This window comes from Ambystoma mexicanum, chromosome 4p (assembly GCF_040938575.1).
Source record: "Ambystoma mexicanum isolate Mex_15411 chromosome 4p, UKY_AmexF1_1, whole genome shotgun sequence".
NCBI classification, from domain to species: domain Eukaryota; kingdom Metazoa; phylum Chordata; class Amphibia; order Caudata; family Ambystomatidae; genus Ambystoma; species Ambystoma mexicanum.
In genome coordinates, this window is record NC_090927.1 from 256,716,709 (window position 1) to 256,737,093 (window position 20,385).

The 20,385-nt window shown below is 43.4% G+C and overlaps 1 protein-coding gene across 1 annotated transcript in view; it reads right to left on the reverse strand.

Moving 5' to 3' along the window:
- LOC138453182 (opsin-5-like) overlaps positions 1–20,385 on the reverse strand; it is a 448,655-nt gene that overhangs the window by 106,180 nt on the left and 322,090 nt on the right. The window contains exon 2 of the mRNA XM_069605785.1: positions 10,260–10,553. Within this exon, the coding sequence (XP_069461886.1) occupies positions 10,260–10,553 (294 nt within the window). The remainder of the gene's footprint in view (positions 1–10,259; positions 10,554–20,385) is intronic.

Below are 20,385 nucleotides of genomic sequence, written 5' to 3' on the forward strand. Positions count from 1 at the left end.
GCATAATAGGTTGCGAATCCTTCCGCTATGTCCGATCTGCTGTTATTGGTGCGTCGTCTTGTATTCTGATTGCCCTAACATGTCTGAGACCCTCATCCCTCCTCTGCTTTCCCGCTTTGTCTCCGTTTTCATACACTCTGGCTCGCATTGCTGTGTGTGCCTGCTTGTCGCTATCTATGGCAATATCCAGCTGTAATGCGCGGTGTGACTCTGGTTGGTTTAGGGATAGGTGGGTTGCCTCTGCTCTTTGTACTTGCACTTCGGCTTCCCTGAGTGATTTTAACTGTTTTCTCCTGTGGGCTGTGATCCAGGAGATGAGATCCCCTCTTAGTACCGGTTTATATGCCTCCCACAGCACTGTCGGGGTTTCCACTGAGGTTGCATTTAGTTCAAAGTACGATTTCGTAGCTTTCTGGACATGCTCCACTGGCTCGGGGAAACCCAAGTAATAATTGTTTAGCCGCCAGGTGGGTTGGGGGGCCGGCCTATTGGTGGTAAGTTCTAGCATGAGAGGGGAGTGGTCTGAGATGCCTCTGGGTAGTAGCTGTGCATCACTTGCTAGGTGTAATTCGGTTGCCGGGAGAAAGAAGTAGTCAAGCCTCGATAGGGAGGCATGCGCTTCAGAGTGGAACGAATATTCTCTTGCATCAGGGTGTAAGTGTCTCCACACATCCTTCAATCCCAGAGCATTGGTAAATGTAGCTAGTTTGGTACGTGTGGAGGGGTTCCTTGTGCGTATATGTGTGCGATCGAGTTCCAGATTCATGACCTCATTGAAGTCTCCCCCTATTAACATCAGGTTCAAAGGGTCTACAGTGATTATGGGTGTTAAGTCATTAATTAAGGAGGTAAGCAGGGTTGGCGGTGCGTAGATAGTTAGCATGGATGTAGAGGGTTTCCAGAGAGTTCCGGTTATATGTACAAATCTACCCCCTGTGTCTTGTGTGACGGATATTAGGTTAAATGGTAGCCGTTTGTGTATTAGGATGAGTACTCCGCGGGACCCCATAGAGAAACCAGAGTATAATGCTATGCAGTAGTTGGTTCGTTTAAATAAGTTGCAGTTCGTGCCTGCTAAATGCGTTTCGGTCAGGAACGCTGCATCTGGTGTGTACGGATTTAGTTGTTGTAATACTAGGTGCCTCTTAATGCTGCTGCCTAGCCCATTCACATTCCATGTCATAATCCTAATGGATTTGGTATTGGTTCTATTGGGGGATCCTGTCATTCCAGCTGGGGGATGGGTGTGTCAGAGTGTGTTGTGTGTATCTTGCTATGGTGCATTGCATCCCTATGGTGGGAGCCAGACCATGACCCAAATTGTGCGTTAACTTCCAGGCCCAAATATGAACAAGAGCCTTCTTAGAACAGTAAACTAAACAAACAATTGCAAATTCCCTTACCCCCTCCCCATACTCCGCCCCAACTCGAAGTACCTGTCGCCCGAACATCAGTCGGAGCTTAACTAAAGTCTAGTCCAGACTGCAATTAACAACACTTCCAACGTCCACAGCTGTTCCCAAAGAGCTGGGGGCCTGCGTTCGTTCAAGGTGGCCGCTTATGTATTTTCATGCATATCGAGTGTCTTACTGTGTTACTTTCGTGTGTCGGGAGTCCCCTGCTGCTTTGGCGCCGGTTTTCAAGTGCATGGTGCGGCGCTGGTTCTCGTATCAGCCCTCCCCCTCGTGCGGAGGTAAGATTTCTTCTTGGTCCGGTGGTTGATCGGGGGGGCTCTCTGACCGGTAGGATTCCAAGGTGCCCATTTCTGCTTCTCCGAGTCGATCTCCAATCGCCATCTATGTGCAGTTCCGCCCATCTCCAGGCTTCCTTCAGGTCGGTAAAATGGACTGTCGTCCCTTTATGGAAGATTTTCAGTTGAGCTGGAAAGATTAGGCCGTATTTAACATTCAAGGAGCGCAGTTGTTTCTTAAGTTGGTCAAATGACTGCCTTGCCTTTTGCACTTCTCTTGTGTAATCTGGGAAAAAGGCTATCCTTGAGCCATTGTAGGTTATCTACCTTTTGTGCGTGCCATTTGTAGCAGTGTGTCCCGGTCTCTGTAGTTTAGAAATTTTTCCACCACTGTGCGTGGCGGGGTGCTGGGCGGTGTACGTCCGATGGGTACTTGGTGAGCCCTTTCTAACGAAAAGAATTTTGAGAAACCTTTTTGGTCAAACAAGTCCGTGAGCCATTGCTCCAGAAACAACTCCATGCTGGAGCCTTCGGCTTTCTGCGGCAATCCTAGGATCCTTATATTGTTCCGTCTTGATCTCCCCCTCCTTCGTCCACCCTCTCTTCCAGTACTTTTAGGCGGGTTGTAGCCCTATTCAGCTGCTGTTCTAGGTTCCTCAGTCCATCCTCCGCCGCAGATATGCGCTGCTCTGCTTCCCCAGTGCGGGAGGTTAGTTTTTGGAGATCGTTGCGTAGTAGTGAGACATCCACGCTAATTCCATCTATTTTCTGCTCCATGGAGGCACGTGAGTCGGCGATTGCTGCCATGATGTCCTTCAAGGATATTGCGTCCGCTTCTCCCTTCATTGTTTCCAGGTGGGTCTGTTCTGCCAACGTGTTTGTCGTGGATGTGGTGAATTGATCAATCTTGCTTTGCATTCCCGGCTTTTTGTTTTTTTCCTTGCCCATATTGGAGGCTCGTGATTGTCCTCAGCGAGTTGTGCCTTACTCGGGTCTGGGCGTGTTGGGGACTGCTTATTTTGTTGTCATCTATCACCGATGATTGGCAGTTTGTTGCTGCTTGTACAGGCGCCCTTCGGATGTTGCGCACGACTGCTGCACCTGAATTAGACCTGGTTGTTTCTACTGGAACAGTGGGGTCTTTACTACGACGCAAAGGGGTCTTGACACCATCCGCAGCGATTTCCTACTATTATCTGTAGCAGCAGTTTCTCTCCCGATAGGTATATTTTTATATCGATCCGACACGGATGACAGGCTATTTCATCCAGGATATGTGCAGGGGTCGCCTGTATGAACTGTATTTCATGTATTTGCTTATATAGCGCGCTGAACCCTGAGGTAGCTAGGCGCTTGACTTAATGGGGAGTTACATACAGGTTATACATAAAGAGGTACAGTATTATATTATATTATATTATATACAATAGTTATACGGGTAAAGATACAGGTATATATATATATATAGTACAGTACAAGATGGGGTTTCCTGAAAATAATAGGAAGTAGTTGAGGTATGCTAAGTTTGCACGCAATCGAATGTGTGATATTGTTGTAGGCATAATTACACTATTTACATATACACACAGTGTGTGGTAGTGTCGGTATAGCTTTAGCAGGGGGTGGACAGAGCGAGGAGCCAGGATTTCACTTTGAAGCGGAATGCTAGGAAGGAAGGTTCATCTCTAAGTGCAGGAGGCAGTGAGTTCCAAGTTTTGGCAGCTAGAACTGGGAAACTAGATCCACCTGATTTTTGTAGTCTGAATTTAGGAATGCTAAGGCAATGGGCATATTTGACTCTGGTTGGTCTCAAATGGGTTTTCCAAGTGAATTTGTCAGTCAGATATTTTGGGGCTATGTTGTTAAGGCATTTGTGGGTGATTATGAGAGTTCTGAAGGTGATTCTGTCTTTTATGGGGAGCCAGTTGGCCTTCTGTTTGACTTGGGTAATGTGGTCAGAGCGTGGGATGTTGAGAGTTGCTCTAAGAGCATTATTTTAGAGGATTTGGACCTTGTGGATGTTTTGTTTACTGGTGCCTAGATAGAGGGAGTTGCAGTAATCGATTTTTGATAGTATTAGGGCTCTGGCAAGTGCGAGACAGCTTGTTGTGGACAAGAATGGCCTGCAGGCAGTTATTAGTTTAGTAGTCTAGGCCGAAGAGGAGGCTGTGGCGTTTTGAGAGTGATAATGTGGAATCTAGGTAGACCCTTAGGGTTTTGGCGTTTTTGGAGATATTGATGATATTCCCATCTATGTTGAAGGAGTTGTATTGTGGGTTGAGTTTGTTTAGGCGTTGCCTGGAGCCAATGAGTAGCAGCTTGGTTTTGTAGTCATTGAGACACAACACATGCTTGGCCATCCAGTCTTGGATTTTGCTGTAGATTTCATTGAGCCGGGCGGAGTCAGAATTGTAGATGCCAGTGAGAGTGATGAGGATCTGAGTATCATCAGCATAATTGGTATATGGGACATTCATATCCTCTAGGAGGTCGAATAACATCTTGGTAAAGATGTTATAAAGCGTGGGGGAAATGCAGGAGCCTTGGGGAACTCCACAGGTAATGGGTAATGGGTCTGCTGATGCCGTGTCTGAGAAGGCCCTCATGAATGTTTCAGATAGGAAAGATTGGATCCATTTGGGTGCGTTGGGTGAGATGGAGGCTGATGTGGTTAAGTGAGAGGTTAAGTTGCTATGATCGACTAGGTCAAAGGGCGTGGAGAGGTCTAACAGTAGGAGGAGGGAGTGGTGGCCATTGTCCTTTGCCTCGTCCATTTGGATCTTCAGATCGAGAAGGGCTGTTTCGGAGCCGTGTCTTGGTCTGTAGCCAGATTGATGGAGGCCTAGAAGGTTATGTGATTCAAGGTGGTTCTGAATTTGAATGTAGGCTGGTTTATCAAGGATTTTTAGCAGAAATGGGACTGTGGTGATGGGGCGGTAGTTTGTGGGAATGTTAGGGTCTAGAGTAGGTTTCTTGATTAAAGGTTTGACCCAGGCGTCTTTGAGAATCTTGTGAACTGTGCATGAGGCAAAGGAGGTATTGATTAATGAGGTGATGAAAGGGGCGAAGTCTTTAGCTCCTTCTTTGATGATGGAGGCTGGGCATATATCACCTTCACATTTTGAGGGTTTGAGACTAGCAATTATGGATTCTACCTATGAAATGGTGACAAGTGAGAAATTAAAGGAGCTGGTTTTTGTTGTTGTGTTGACTATGGGTGACATAGCTGGTGTCTTTAGACGCTAGGAGCATTTGTTTGGTTTCAATTTTAGTCTGGAGTAGTGCTATTTTGTCCAGTAGTGCCTTCTGGATGTTAGTACACCAGGTGGCATCTTTGGCACAGGTGTCTTGGGGCTGTAAAGGTGATTCCATTTCCCTAAGTATTGTGAAGAGTTCTTTCACATTGGAGCTGGTGTTTTGAATTCAGTTGTTAAAGGTTTCTCTTTTGGTTTTGATAATGGCTGTTTTGTAATTGGCTGCAGCTGTTTTGAAGCGGGCCATGTTTTGTGGTGTAGGGTCCTTTATCCATTTAGTTTCTAAGGATCTTTTGGATTTCCTCAGGGCTTTTAGTTCAGGAGTGAACCATTTATTTATGTGGCTGGGTTGTTTGGATTTCCTGGTTTTGAGGCGGGCTATTTGGTCTAGTGCTAGCAGTAGATTCTTGTTGAACAGGTTGATTAGAGTTTCTGTGTCTGCTTCAGTGTAGGAGGTGGGATTGATGATGGGCTGGATGAGGGGGCGAAGGGACTCCAGGGTGATGGCTTTATTGTTCCTGGTTGTGGCTGGAGGAGCATGGGCAGGCGGTGTTCGGGTAAGGGGGGGGCTTCCATTTCAAAGTGGATAATGTGGTGGTCAGACCAAGCACAAGGGGTGTTGGATAGTAATTTCAGGTTTCAGTTTAGGTTGGCGACCCAGTCGAGCGTTCTGCCTTTGCAGTGGGTGGGCTCGGATATGGGTTGGATGAATCCTAGATTGAGCAGGGAATGCTCGATGGTTGATGCGTGGGAATCTAAAGGATCTTTGTATCCAAGGTTTAATTCTCCCAAGAGTAGGATTTTGGAGGTGTGTTTAGTGTGGTGTGAGAGTAATTTCGAAAGGTCTTCTTCAAAGGTCGAGATTGGGCCTGGAGGTCTGTAGATCCGGTGTATTAGTATGGTGCTTTGGGCTGAGATAGGTAGCTTGACAGACATGAGTTCCCCTGAAGGGTATGGAAGCGAGGTGAATTCTCTTATGCCAAGTTGTATTTTGGAGATGATGGCAATTCCTCCCCTTTGCTAGTATTTCTGTCTGTTCTGGTGATGTGGTATTTATCTGGTACAGCAAGCATGAGGCGAGGACCTGCTGCTGGATGTAGCCATGTTTCAGTGATAGCCAGGAGGTTGAGGTTGTTTAGCGGTGTCCAGTTAAAGTATCGAATGCAAAAGGTTTGAATGCAAAAGGTTAGAGTACATTTTCTCGAAAACAAAAGGTTCGAATTTGTTTTTTTAATTATATAGATTTTTTGGGTTTCCGTTTAGGTAAAAAAAGTGGTTTTTACCACAAAAACAGGGGGTCGAACCTTTTGTTTTCGGTCCTTTTGATACGACCCTTTTGTCATTCGATCCTTTTGATTCTATACTTTGACCAATAACCGTTGTTAGCTAGTATGAGGTCAGCTATTTCCAGGGCATGTGCTATGAGGGATCTAGCATTTATGAGAGCACATTTAAGGTTAGGTAAGGGTGGTTGAGGGGGGTTCTGGTGATGGTTGGGCTTGAGTGGGGGCATATTGGGTATGTCCGGTTGCTTTTTGTGGGTGGCGAGTGAGGTGTTTGGAATGTTCGGTCTGGAAGGATGTGCGGTATCCTAGTAGGTGGTTTCTGCGGTTGGTATTGGGCAGATTATGCGTAAAATGGAGGGTGGCATGATAGTGGGATTTGGAGGTGTTTTGTGGTGAGGTATGGTTGGCGGGAGGTGACATGTCTTTCTTTTGGTTAGCCGAAGAGGTATAGCAGATACTGTGGAGGAGGATAACTAGTGTGAGGATGGCAAGTTTGGCGGGTGCCATGAATGTGCGATGCAGTAGAGGTGGTGAACTTGGCTTGGGTGTCACAGGCTAGTTCGAAATTAGCTGTTTTGGCTATACATGCAGTCTAAATCAACAAGGGCAACAATGATAAGAAGCATGGGCATAGGCTAGTTCGAAATTGGCTGTTTTGGCTATACATGCAGCCTAAATCAACAAGGGAAGCAATGAGAAGATGCATAGGCATGGGCTAAAATCGAAATTGGCTGTTTTGGCTATACATGCAGTATAATCAAAAAGGGTAACAATGATAAGATGCATGTGCATAGGCTAGTTCGAAATTAGCTGTTTTGGCCATACATGCAGTCGAGATCTGCAAGGGCAACAATGATAAAATGCACAGGTATAGGCAATGCATTCATTCTAGGTCAACAGTGATAGGTAAAATAATCAACATAGGCTATTTCGAATTTCATTACTATGGGTGTAAAAGCATGCAGAGTGCAGCACCGATTAGCGATATAGTCAGTATGGGCTATTTCGAGATTCTGTTACATGCTCGAGTTGCCGGCTAGATGTAGGCTGCAACAATAAGAGGGCAACGTTGAAGGTGGGTAGGTGTTTTACTGGAATCCTGTTAAGCTCTGATACATAACTTGATGATGTATGAGCGCAGAGCCAATCAGGGGCAGAGCTACTCGGCGCGCTGCTAGGCAACGAGCTAAACAATAACATTGGTGGCCATTTTCGGTTGATGAGCTTGTGGCTCGTAATGGCGGCGTGGCTTACCAGAGGTACAGTAAATTATAGCGCAGCTTGTGGAGTGCTTCTGTTGGGCAGTAGGAGCAGAGCTGTAGAGGCTGGCCTTCTGTAGGGCCTATTGGTGCAGCGGGAAGGGTCGCTGGAAACAGGATTGGCCGGATCAGGTTGTGGACTGCTGCAGGTGTGGAGAGCCTGAAGATGAGAGGGCTCCTGCCCTCCCACATCGATGGGTACACGATATGTGGCACCTGAGCAGGCAGCAGCTGCTTATAAAGAGGGCCTTAGGACGGAGGGCCGGCTCTCGCCACCCCGCTGACGCTGGGGTGGTGTATGAGCGCAGAGCCAATCAGGGGCAGAGCTACTCGGCGTGTTGCTAGGCAACAAGCTAAAGAATAACATTGGCGGCCATTTTCGGTTGATGAGCTCGTGGCTCGTAATGGCGGCACGATTTACCAGAGGCACGGTTAATTATAGCGCAGCTTGTGGAGTGCTTCTGTTGGGCAGTAGGAGCAGAGCTGTAGAGGCTGGCCTTCTGTAGGGCGTATTGGTCCAGCGGGATGGGTAGCTGAAAACAGGATTGGCCGGATCAGGTTGTGGACTGCTGCAGGTGTGGAGAGCCTGAAGATGAGAGCCTGAAGATGATGGAGCCTAAATAATCCCGCTAATTTAACTTTATAAGACACAGACATGAGAGGTATTCTGGGAGGCAAACCATACCAATTCAGGGGGCAAGAAAGGAAAAAGAAAGAGCGGCAAAGCCGAGTCCACAAGAGAATACTAAGCTATGGACAAAATGAAGCATGGCATTCGGCAAATATGCTCAACGCGAAGGAGAATGAATATGAAGTAGATCTCTGACTGTGCATTCCATTTTTCCAACAAAGCCAGTTTACTCAGGTCACCAATGATTAATAGACCTTTCATATGCCAAAAAGTGCCCAAATCTTTTTCAGAAGACAAACACTATAAATAGGTGACAGACAACACCCATCATCTAATTTTGACAGGAATACAATATTTACAAAACAAAACTTTGTTTTAATATACACTATTCCTTATATATACATCCCACCTGAATTCTCCTCTCGTTGGTGTCTGATTTCAAATGATTTTCAGGATCCAATGTTTCTTGCAATTACTTATGGATGTCTGAGACAGCCACTGGTGTATTGCACACCATTTTAAGCAATTCAGTTCTCAGAAAACAAATACTGTTTATCATTGATAAAAGCAAAAAGCAATGTTTTAACAGTTGGTACATTGGATATTTATTTTTCCTCAACTCATAAATACCCACTAAAGGGTTGAACCCAATAAAATTATAATAAAGTCATTATAAAGTTCCCCAGCAAATTTAAGTCATGCATCTTATACCCGCTAGGTCTGGCGCGCCAGAAGATACTTGTATTGTTGATGAAGATTAGAATTACCCTCAAAGAGGATTCTAGATATAATGCATTGTCTTTCCCAAACCAATCTAAAATATTTTGTATTCTCGCAAAATATCCATGGTTGTTCTAGAGATAATGCATAAATAAGGCGGTGTTCTGGGAGTTTCTCTCTACCGGCCTATATCCCGGGTTTGAGCCTCAACCAGAGTCTTTAGCTCACCATCCTTTCACAGAAGAGAAATTTCCACTACATATCAATCTTTGTCCTGCCCAAGGGCAGTCCAGGACCGAAATGCCAGGCAAATATCTTCTGAACAAGAATACCAACAGCAACCCCAGACAAGTGTTGTGTTTCAGCCTGGTTGGGCCTCATCAGTGAGGTGGAGCTGTGCCTCTCTAAGAACAGTGAGCAAGGGTTCCATGTCTGGAAAACCCTAGTAACTTAGGGTGAAAACCCAAAGCTATTTAATATGCATATGTAAGGGGGGTTCTGGGAGTTTCTCTCTACCGGCCTATATCCTGAGTTTGAGTCTCAACCAGAGTCTTTAGCTCACCATCCTTTCACAGAAGAGACATTTCCACTAAATATCAGTCTTTTTGTCCTGCCAAAGGGCATTGCAGCACCGAAATGCCAGGCAAATATCTTCTGAACGAGAATACCAACAGCAACCCCAGACATGTTTTTTAGCCTGGTTGGGCCTCGTCAGTGAGGTGGAGCTGTGCCTCTCTAAGAACAGTGAGCAAGGGTTCCATGTCTGGAAAACCCTAGTAAATTAGGGTGAAAACCCAAAGTTACTTAATATGCATAAGTAAGGGGGGTCTCTCTGAGTTTCTCTCTACCGGCCTATATCCTGAGTTTAAGTCTCAACCAGAGTCTTTAGCTCACCATCCTTTCACAGAAGAGACATTTCCACTACATATCAGTCTTTGTCCTGCCCAAGGGCAGTCAAGCACCGAAATGCCTGGCAATTCTCTTCTGAACAAGAGTACCAACAGCAACCCCAGAAACGTGTTACTAGGGTATTAGGGTATTCCAGATGTGGAACCCTTGCTCACTGTTCTTAGAGAGGCACAGCTCGACCTTGCAGACGAAGCCCAACCAGGCTGAAACACGTGCCTGGGGTTGCTGTAGGTACTCTTGTTCAGAAGAGAATTGCCTGGCATTTTGGTGCTGGACTGCCCTTAACCAAACGGCAGCAGATATTTTCAGACCAAACTAGAGTTGCAGTTGGATAAACCTTTTTCTTCTTTTATTTGAAGTCTTGTAATGTGCAACATGCAACAACAAGTTGCTTCAGTGCAACAATAAGAAGTGAATGTCAGTTCCCTTAGTTGCGTATGTATTTAACAGTCCTAACACAATCCTCAATCCCAAGGATTCATGATTGTCAATGATAAATGCAATACTTACGATTGGATCTCGGTGATGCTGTCACCTGATATCGGACAATAGCCATCACAGATAAAGTCATCATGCTGGAAACACCAAAGAGGAATCCCATCAGTGCGTAATAGATGCAGGATGCATTGCCTCCAATCCATGAGTGGCTCCATGCAGAAGCAATGGAAAGTGGATACATGCTGATGGCCATTCCAAGGTCAGTGATGGCTAAATTTATTGTCAAAAGCTCTGGGGACTTGAGGTGAGATGATCGCTTTATTGCAGTAGCAAGCACTGCCAAATTCCCCACCACGGTCATGATTCCTGAAAGATAAAAATGCTATTATAGCAGAGAGAGTATAGAGGTTAATCAATTCATTTGTTATGGGTGAAATTCTTGACGTTTTTCATAAGTGTGAAATGTGTATTTTGTGCATCTCCTCCCAGATGAAGGCATTGGAAACTTCCCATCAATTTTACAACCTACAGAACTATATAATTTTCTATAATGACTAAACGTAGGACATACAGTATTTTATATGAGCCTTAACCCCCATTACAACCTTTGTCTTATTCTTGCTTAACACAACTTTCCCAGATGACATGTTGCTGGTTACATTTCTGTGGGTTATGGGTTCATAGAGAAAACTAAAACAAATTGAAAATCCCTCAATTGAAGGAAGTTGTCCAGGTATCAGTAAGAATCCCACTTCATTGTCCTGGAACATGCACATTACTACATTTCACTATAAATAGAGGATGCTTCCCTTGCATGGGCTACCTTAGAAGGAACGGGTTTGGTGGTATCACAGCTGTAAATCGTTCAAGATGCCACCAAACTGTATTACAATTACTGCCACTTTGTCCGGTGGTATTGTGAACAGATTACAAGTGATGGTAGGCTGTTCTAGTCCACATTAATTGGAGTGCATAGTACTCCATGTGAGATTTTGGTGGTAATTCCACCGGCAGTAATAGTGGCAACTTGGCTGATTTTGGGCAGTAAGGTGGAGGAATTACCTCCAGCTTCTTGCTGTAGCTTTTTCCTCCACATCACCCCCAAATTTGTAGTACAGCGGTGTGGTAATGCGGCAGTAACTTGAGCTGTAATGCTGTTACTGCCAATATTTACTGCACTGCAACACTCGTAATAAGGCCCATTGACCTTTTCATTGATATGAAAAGATGATGTTTGAATGAATGCCCTGAACTGAGCTGATATTCATAGTGATATACATTTGAACAAATTTACTAGCCACACAATTCTGGTCCCTCTGATTGTTAGAAATGAGGGTCACTCATTCCCTTGCATCTGATTTAATACAAATGTGATGAATCCTGCTGAGGCATCACATGTGGCTAAGGAAAGGCAGCTGCTACCTGATCCTAACCGGGAGGATAGCTCAGGGGCAATGCGTTTGTTTTGGAAGCAAGACATCGCATATCAACACAGGTTCGAATGCCAGGATTGCACATAGCAACTGGTCACCGGTATTATGGACGCTATAAAAGAACAATTATAACCCTGTGGATGGTATTATGAGGGAGAATCACATAGGAGGGGAAAGCCGTCAAGGGAATGTAGTGACTCTGTCAGGAGGGATGCAGTGTTCTTTTCTATTTCGAAATCGAAATTTTTAGAAGAAATTTACAAATCAAAAATAATTCTCTTACTAGACTAGATCTACATAAAGGTGTCCGAGCCCATACCGACACTTGAGGAATGCTGCACAGCACATTACAATCTATACAACAGTACCATAATGCTTAGCAAAGCTTTACACCATATGTAGTAGTCTATAAGAGATTAAGAATTCAAAAAGCAAGAACATTTCGTGATATATACATATTACATTTGCAACGTGACCATTCTTGGTTATAATTACATTTCAACATTTTAATGCAGGCATTTTTCATTTGTCTCAATTCCTGTGTTTATCTTCTCTAGCTCTATAACTAATTTTACAAGGAATTCACAAAGTAAAACAATTCTTTTAATTGAATGTCCCCACATAAAGGTTGTCCAGCACCATTCCCTAGCTTGGAGAGTCATGCCCAAGACACTAGGACCCATAATGGAATACCGTAATGCTTCAAATTTAGTACAATAGATGCAGAGGTGTTTTAAGGTTTCAATATGTACATCCTCCAATCAAAATCTAGAGAACACTTGTGTTTCATTTGAGATTGTTTTTTCCCAGCCTGCTATTCTTTCATATGTATGTAGCTGAGTCAGCTTAAACCTCAAGTATAGGTGACGTTGTACTTGTGCAGGGAATTTGAACAGATATGCTCTGCGTGGAGTTCTCAAGTCTGCAAATTTAGCGGCTTTAGAATATAATTTTTTTGTGTGCATCTCATTTAGAGTCAACATCCAATCGTGTTCAAACACTTGTTTTTTCACATAGGCCACACGAAATTGTAAGTCTACAGGTTTCAACCCACATGTATCCAACTTGTTGATCATCAAATTCGAGAACGCCACCACAGAAGGTGGATTTGCATCTTTTATCATGATCAAAAAGTCATTATAAAGCGAACTTGAAGGAAAAAGCATTTTTCCATAATTCGTTAGCTGACGCCAGAGGAATCTAGTGGAAAGTGCAGTTATTCCTAACTCTTGTCTTATTACACAATTAGGTAAAGAGTGTGCCAGCCTGAGGGTGGATTTCCAGAGTTGCCACTGGATTTGATCAATCAATGAGTCAATGTTGTTTAGGCATAAATCCAAACCATAAAGTAAAATAGCTTCCACTTTTAGTAAATAAAATTCCAGCAATGGTGTCAATGAGAGTTTACAATATTTCGCAAACACTATTTTCATTTGGGTGCCCAGTACCACTGTATTCTCAGTTAAATTCCGTCTCCACATTTATTTTGAGGCGAAATCAGTAACATCATACCCCAGATATCTCATGGTTGGATTGAGAGGTATATGGGTTGAATTTATTGACCATTGCATAGTGGAGCACGTTCTTTTAAAATTTTTCAGTATAAAAATACCAGATTTTTTCGGATTACAAGTTAGATTATGCTTATATAAGTATTCTGAAAAAATTGCCAGTTTGTTTTGTAGACCATAGGGAGTGTGGTCTAATATTAAGACATCATCCTCAAATGCCATCCACTGAATTGTCAAGTGGCCCAACCTTGCTGGATATGATATTTCAGCATTCCAGATTTGCTCAAGGTCCGCGAGGTAGAGGTTAAACAGGGTTGCTGCCAAATTGCATCCCTGTTTAACCCCCACCTCAATTGGAATCGGACTTGTTGTGGCGCCAGCTTTATTAAGTCGTACGAGATATGATGTATCTTTATGAAGCTTAGCTATAAGTGCTATTAGATGGTGGAGAACTCCTTTTCGATCAAGTTTTTCCCATAGCACTTCACGAATCACACAGTCAAATGCTGCGGATAGATCCAACGATGCCATATACAATGCCCCTGCATTCAATGTCCCATTTTTTGCAATCAAATGGGCCAGCACTGTTGCTTTTAAAGCAGTTCCCATTCCTGCACGAAAGCCAATTTGAAATGGTGACAAAAGTGCCAATTGGCTAATATAGCTTTTCAGTTGTTGGAGAATCAGAATTGAAAAGACCTTGGCACTTGCTACAATGAGTGCTATGGGACGAAAATTGGCTGGGTTGGTTTTATCACCTAGTTTGTGAATCGGGACTATAACAGATTGAACCCACGAGACGGGTATAGCGGAAGCTTGAATGATCTCATTAAATTGTGACTTAAGCAAAGGCGCCCACAACACCATGTTTTCTTTTAGAACACAAGGTCGAATGCAATCCGGGCCTGGAGCTTTTGAGTTGTTAATTTTTCCAAGAGCCCATGTTATATCATCTAACGTGTAGCCCTTAGATACATCAACTAAGTAAGTTATATCATTGTTATAATAATAATCAAATCTTTCAGGAAATGCACATTTGTTTTTATAAAATTCTTTCCATAATTGCTCAGGAATATTAGTTGTTTGCTCACCATCTCGTTCACATTTTTTGTCCCTTAGTATTGCCCAGGTGGATCGTCTGTCATTACGACACAACGAAGTTATCATTGCTTGGTTAACTGTGTTATACAAATAAATTCTATAGTTTTTGATGTTATTACGATATTTGTTTAGTATTTTCTTTTTCGTACTATAGAACTCGAAATTCGTTAACCCCAATTTCGTTAGTTGGACAATATCCCAATTTTAATTTTTATTTAAAATTGCAATCCTTGTGGTAAGCATGTCAGGACTTTTTGTCCTCTCTCTCTGTTGATTTTTGTTATTTCTTCTTTCACTAATATTCCAAGTGCTCTAGTGATAATGGTAGTCATTTCCCTTAGAGACAATTCAATTTTAGCACTTGTGTTAATAGATGCTGATATATTCCTAATCATAAAACCATTAAATCTTCTACATAAATGTGGGTTCCACCTTAGAGAGGCTCCTGGTCTTTCATGCTCCAGAAACCTAGTTAATGGATCACATCCCAAAGTTGGTACCCTCACTTGTACATTAAGATATAACATGGAATGATCACTCAAGTCCGGCGTAAAGATCTGAACCTTATCACAAGTCCCAAGTAGCTCTTCAGACATGGCAAGATAGTCAATACAGGATGTTTTGTTGTTACGGCTCCAAGTGGAGTAATTATTTCTGGGTTCAAAATTAATCAATACAACATTCCACCGAGCTAAAAGCGCTTGCCAACGAATACCCCTTTTGTTGGAAGCTGACCTCATATTCTGCATCAGGGTCTCCAAATCCATAACTACACCATTGACACAGATAGAGTTGAAGTCACCCCCCCAGCAATACTTTTGCATCAGGCCATTTAGAAAATACCTCATCAAAGAGTTCATCAAGTTGTTCAAAAAGCTTGTTTAGATCAATAACAAGAGGATTGAAGTACATAGAGATTATTAACAGATATTCCCTCATGCCCAATCCTAGCTCGATTACAATTGCAGCGAAAGAGTATCTTGTTTGAAATAGCAAAAGTGTATACTCCAGGCCAGTATTAAAAAAAATGGCAATTCCCCCAGAAGGTCTACCTTTAGATTCATGTGTCGCTAGCATATGCCAAGATACAAATCCCTCAATTTCAATTCTCTTGATGGACATCGTTTCCTGGCATAATATAATGTCAATGAGTTCGTGAAGAGCATATCTGGTGGCCCAAGTCGTTAAATTTCTTGCTCCACAAGAATTCCATGACATTATTCTGAGCACCTGTTGGCTACTATGCGGGTATGCTCATTGCTTCATTTTTTTCGTGATTCCAGAAGAGCAGGTAACCATGACCAATCCTTGGAAACCGTAGATATTTCAACCAATTGTGCTATTACAGCTGCTTCGGATGGCTGAACAGTGGCTAAACCTAGTGCTTGTATACTATTACTAGGTAGAATTCAGGCTGGGCGTCTCATTGAAGATTTTTGCATCTTCAATGTTTTTCAGTTGACATATCGTTAATCCTAACATTCTTAGCTCTCTTCTGTGATCCCAAATTAATTCCGCAATAATTGCCGATTGTAATTCAAAAACCATCTTGTAGTTTTTTATTGATGGTAAAGTAATCCAAACAATATCATTGGACACAAGAGTTCTCAGGGCAGGGATTTTCTTAAACATCTGTAACATAAATGAACGGTTGAGATCTTGATCCCCGTTTATTTGGGGGCAGCTCATCCAACCCAAAATACACGAGATCATCGCACATTGAGAGATATCATCATTATTCTCAATTACATTCATGTGGCGTTTCTGTTGAATTTTTACGAGTTTAGGGTTTGGACCAAACTCTTCGTTTTGGTTAGTATCGGTGCCCACTCCAACCATTAAGGAGTTCTCTTTATCAATTCTCGCCTTCTCCGGTATTTTTTTGTTGATTACCAATTGATTCTGAAACAAGTCAGGACCACATGACTAGAACTGTAGTTCCGGTGGGTTATATGCCATGTCCATCAATTTTTGCAGCAATCAATTAGTCTCCTGCCCTTTCAGGAGCCTGTTGGTGCCCTCTCTAGAGTCAGTTGGGACTAGGTTGGACCTCTCCGTAGTTTTCTTATTAGAAATTGGTTTGTGAAATGTCGATAGTAATGATTGTTGTGCGGAGGTCAATGAAGCAGAGAATTCCCTTTGTTTATCAGTGACTACCTTTTCTGGTGGAGGAGGGGATGTTCTATCAATTTATGTTTCGCGCTTGGCTTGTGCCTGAAGTGACAACCTGCTTTCGAAGGTAAGCTCCTCTCCATTAATTCTGAGTTCGGAGTTGATCTGTGGAGAGGAAGTACTTTGATCTGTCACAATGCTCAGTCCCTCTTTCACAGCATTCGAATCGCTGGTCATCGGCTTTTTTTGATTTAATAACTTTTTCTTAGTTTTATTAGCTTGAAGCTCAGTTTTTTTACCATTGGCATGCATTAGTCTATTCATGGCTCGAGTATGCAGTCTTTTTTGTTTGCGCGACATAAAGTGTTTTTGTTCTCCCGATTTAGGCATCTCCTCGAGTACGGGGGCATTAGAATTTTGGGATGTTTTCATAGATTCCTCATTCAGTACAGCTACCAACTTTGATGGACTATCAGGCATGTCCATAGAGGAATTAATCTGAGGCTTTTCATTATGCACTTCCTTCTCAGGGCAGCCTAGTTCATTGGGTTGGCTAAGGAAGAGAAGTTGGTCAATTTTCTCTTTATGTGCCGCAATCATTTGGCACAATTGCGCATGAGTATAAATCTGAACACACTCCATGTTTTTAGGAGCCTTTACAGTTTGTGCAAATGTTGTAGCAAATTCAAACTGTGTGCATCCTGCTTTAGATTCTTCACCTTGTTCACTCAGTATTTTTATTACATCCGTTTGTGAGGCAGTAGATTGTAATTTTGTCGCAGTGGAGTAAGGCGAGTGACAACCCCCTTGTCTTTTATAAGAATCAGCAAATATGTAACCCTCAAGTTTGTTCAATTTCGACAAGATTTCAGATAACACTACTTTCATATTGTGCAATTTATAGTGCGTATACTCATGGCCTTTGTCGAGAAGGTTCAGAATTCTGGACATTACCAGGAACGATGCTTCAAATATATTTAAATCCTCTATCACAGTTGGAGGATGGGTATGACGATCAAGATTCTCGTCATCATTCATGATCTTAGCATATGCAGAGGTGCGGGGTTCAGGAGATGAACAAACCATACCCTCTCCGTTTTTAGTTTGTTCCTCATGATATGCGTCCCTATTGGGATATTTGTTCAATTGCGTTTTAGAATCAGTCACTACGTCAGGTTGCGGTAAAGCAACGCTTGACATATCAGAATGCATGTGGACTTTGTGCCTACCTATCGGGCGCACAGTCACTGGCGTTGGCGGGCCATCGGAAAGAATGACCCGTTTTTCCAGTTCCATTAGGACTGCTGGTGCCAGAATAGAAATGTCAGATGGAGGTTCCGCAATCGCTTCCTCCATAGTCCCTAGAGGGTGATTAATATCACTTACATGCATGCTCAGAAAACTTTTTCTTACGCTCGCAGTTGATGTTTTATTGAGAACATGCACTTCCTGGTTAGGCGATAACTAATGGGAAACATACGCATTCTCACTAGACTCTGCCATTAGATTGTCAATAGTAAGCAGATTCAAATTTCCCTTCGGTTTCCCTTCGGTTTTTTGGTTGTTATTTTAGTTTCTATACGACCACTGCGTAGCCGTGTAGACATAATAAGGTGCCCACTACGTAAGGTTTGAATCGTTCAATAGACACTTTGAAGGCACAAAAATTCGCATCAGCAATTATAACAGTTCCAAAAATTCTTACCGAGTGCTCAACACGAATGCGGCTCGCTCCTTAAAGCAACGGGTACTACAATAATACAATACTCCCTCAACCCTTTACCCGCCACCCGAACAGCCCAACAGCCGGTACTTCGGCGGTACTTCTGGTGCGCGCGCACACTGGTAATAAGGTGTTCTGGGAAGGGGGGGCGCGGTCTCAGATTGGTCCACACAATGATGTGGTTTGGTTAAACCCCAAAGTCCAGCATGTTTCAGACGTTTAATCCCAACAGCCGGTGCTTCGGCGGTACAGTGCAGTGTTCATCCTCTTCTGAGGGTGAGGTTTTGCTGGTGCCTCAATATTTAATGACATGTTGTCACTGTAGGGCTTTGCCTCCCAGACTTACCCAAGGTGCAAAATATGGGAACCTTTTTGCAATCATGAAAATTATGTATATAAGGATCAGGGAGTTAATACTACTACTTCTACTAGTTATGATTCTACATTGTTTTTGGGTTATAGACCCAAAAGAAAACCATCACTTCCTTTTGAAATATTCCCTCACATATACATCCTATAAATCACCCAAACAGAGTAGGTTAAATAATGTAAAACAAATAAGAACATTATGGACTTCTACTATTGAGACGTGGAAGAGGGGTCCAGAGTTACCAAATTGTAACAAGTAATCTAGTTGTTGCAATGACCCACACCTGAGTGGGACCTTTAAACATTTACAGGCCTTTCAGGTGCAGGCAATAGAGGAGCAGCAGGAAGAAGCAGAAGTTGGAGTCACTGCTGTGCTGACAGCGGAATGCCATGCAGAAAATGTAGCGGATGTCTGGATTCCAGGTGTATGCAGAGGAAGCGCAGCGGGAAGCAGTATTGAGGCCACCTACCCCGAGGGAGAAAGAAGCATTCTGTGTCCTGTAACCCGCTCCAGTGTAAGGTTTTCACCAGAGGACGAATCGAGCTGTGAAAGCTACATTGACTGTCAGCACCAGCAGCATCAAACTGACAGGAGCTGCCAAACGCTGGGGGAGTCCCAATGAATGAAGAAGCAGAACCAGCAAGTCAGAAGGAGATTCTAGGATACCAGTGAGTTGGCCTGATGCAGGTGACCCAAGGGCACTCTGAAGGAGACCGTTGTGTAATAATGGTAATAACCACTGGGATGTCACCCACAGACTCACGATGGATCTCCTTAAGTTCCGGAAACTTCTAAAGACTTTCCGTTTCTCCTCCTTCTTCCCTCTCCTCCTCCCGTGTTAATGTCCCCCTGCCTCTGCTACTGCCACTGGTGCCTGGCAGGGGCCAGGCCATCCTCGACCAGTCTACCCCAGCACCCCTAACCAGCACTTGCCCTTGGGCACACTTCCCAGACTAGCCTGAATCTGGTCCACCCCATCCATCGCCCTAGTTTTCCCCTTCCCCTTGTTTCTCCTGGCACTTGCCTTCCGTGGTCCCCTTAGTACTTGCTCAGCCCCTTGCGCTCCCACCTCCTGTACTTTCCCCCTCCCCCAGTCCCTCCTTCCAGCCCTTCTGCTCTGTCCTTCACCCTCCCCCTGCACTTTTGCCACTGCACTTGCACACTCAGAATGTCACACCGCCTAGTATGACCATTTTATGTCTTGTGGTGCCTGGAAACACTTGTGTACATGATATAATATGATATGACATGGCATTTATAACCCGCCTATACACAAGTGTTTCAAGGCACCATAGGTGCCATACAAATGTCCAATAAATAAATAATTAAATACATTAATTAACATTTTCAATACCGAACATTTGAATTAAAGCAAACTGGGCACAACTCTCCTATTAAGAGATGTTGAATAGGGGAATATTGCAACCCGCATTGCCAAAGCCAAAAAGGGGCAATAGTAAAGCAAAGTGAATGCAACTTTCCTAAAGAGGGATATCCAATAGCGGGACATTATAACCTGGATTGTCAAAGCCAAAGAAAGTTGACTGTGACACCAAGGCAATATGAATATAACAATCCCAGAACAAGATACCTCGAGGAAGAAAGTTGTAAACCACATTGCAAAGAGCCAAAAGGTTGTATAAATAGAAATCAGAGACTTTCAGTAAAATGGATCAAGGGGGACAGAACTGTAACCTGCATTGCCGATGGCAAACAGATAATTGTGAGAATCATTGCCCTTTTGTGCGGTATTCATGTGGAAGTAACTGTAAGCCAATTGTGTTGAAAGTCAAGAGACTTAGTACCGGGAAGTAGTTGTTGGCTAAACTTTCCCCATAGACGTTTTAAGTGTGGAAAGTTTGGAACAAGCCTTACCACAGAGAACAAGCTGTAGTAGCAGGAGTTTGATGCTGGCGGGCGAATAAACCAGGAAAGGGACAAATAGTAG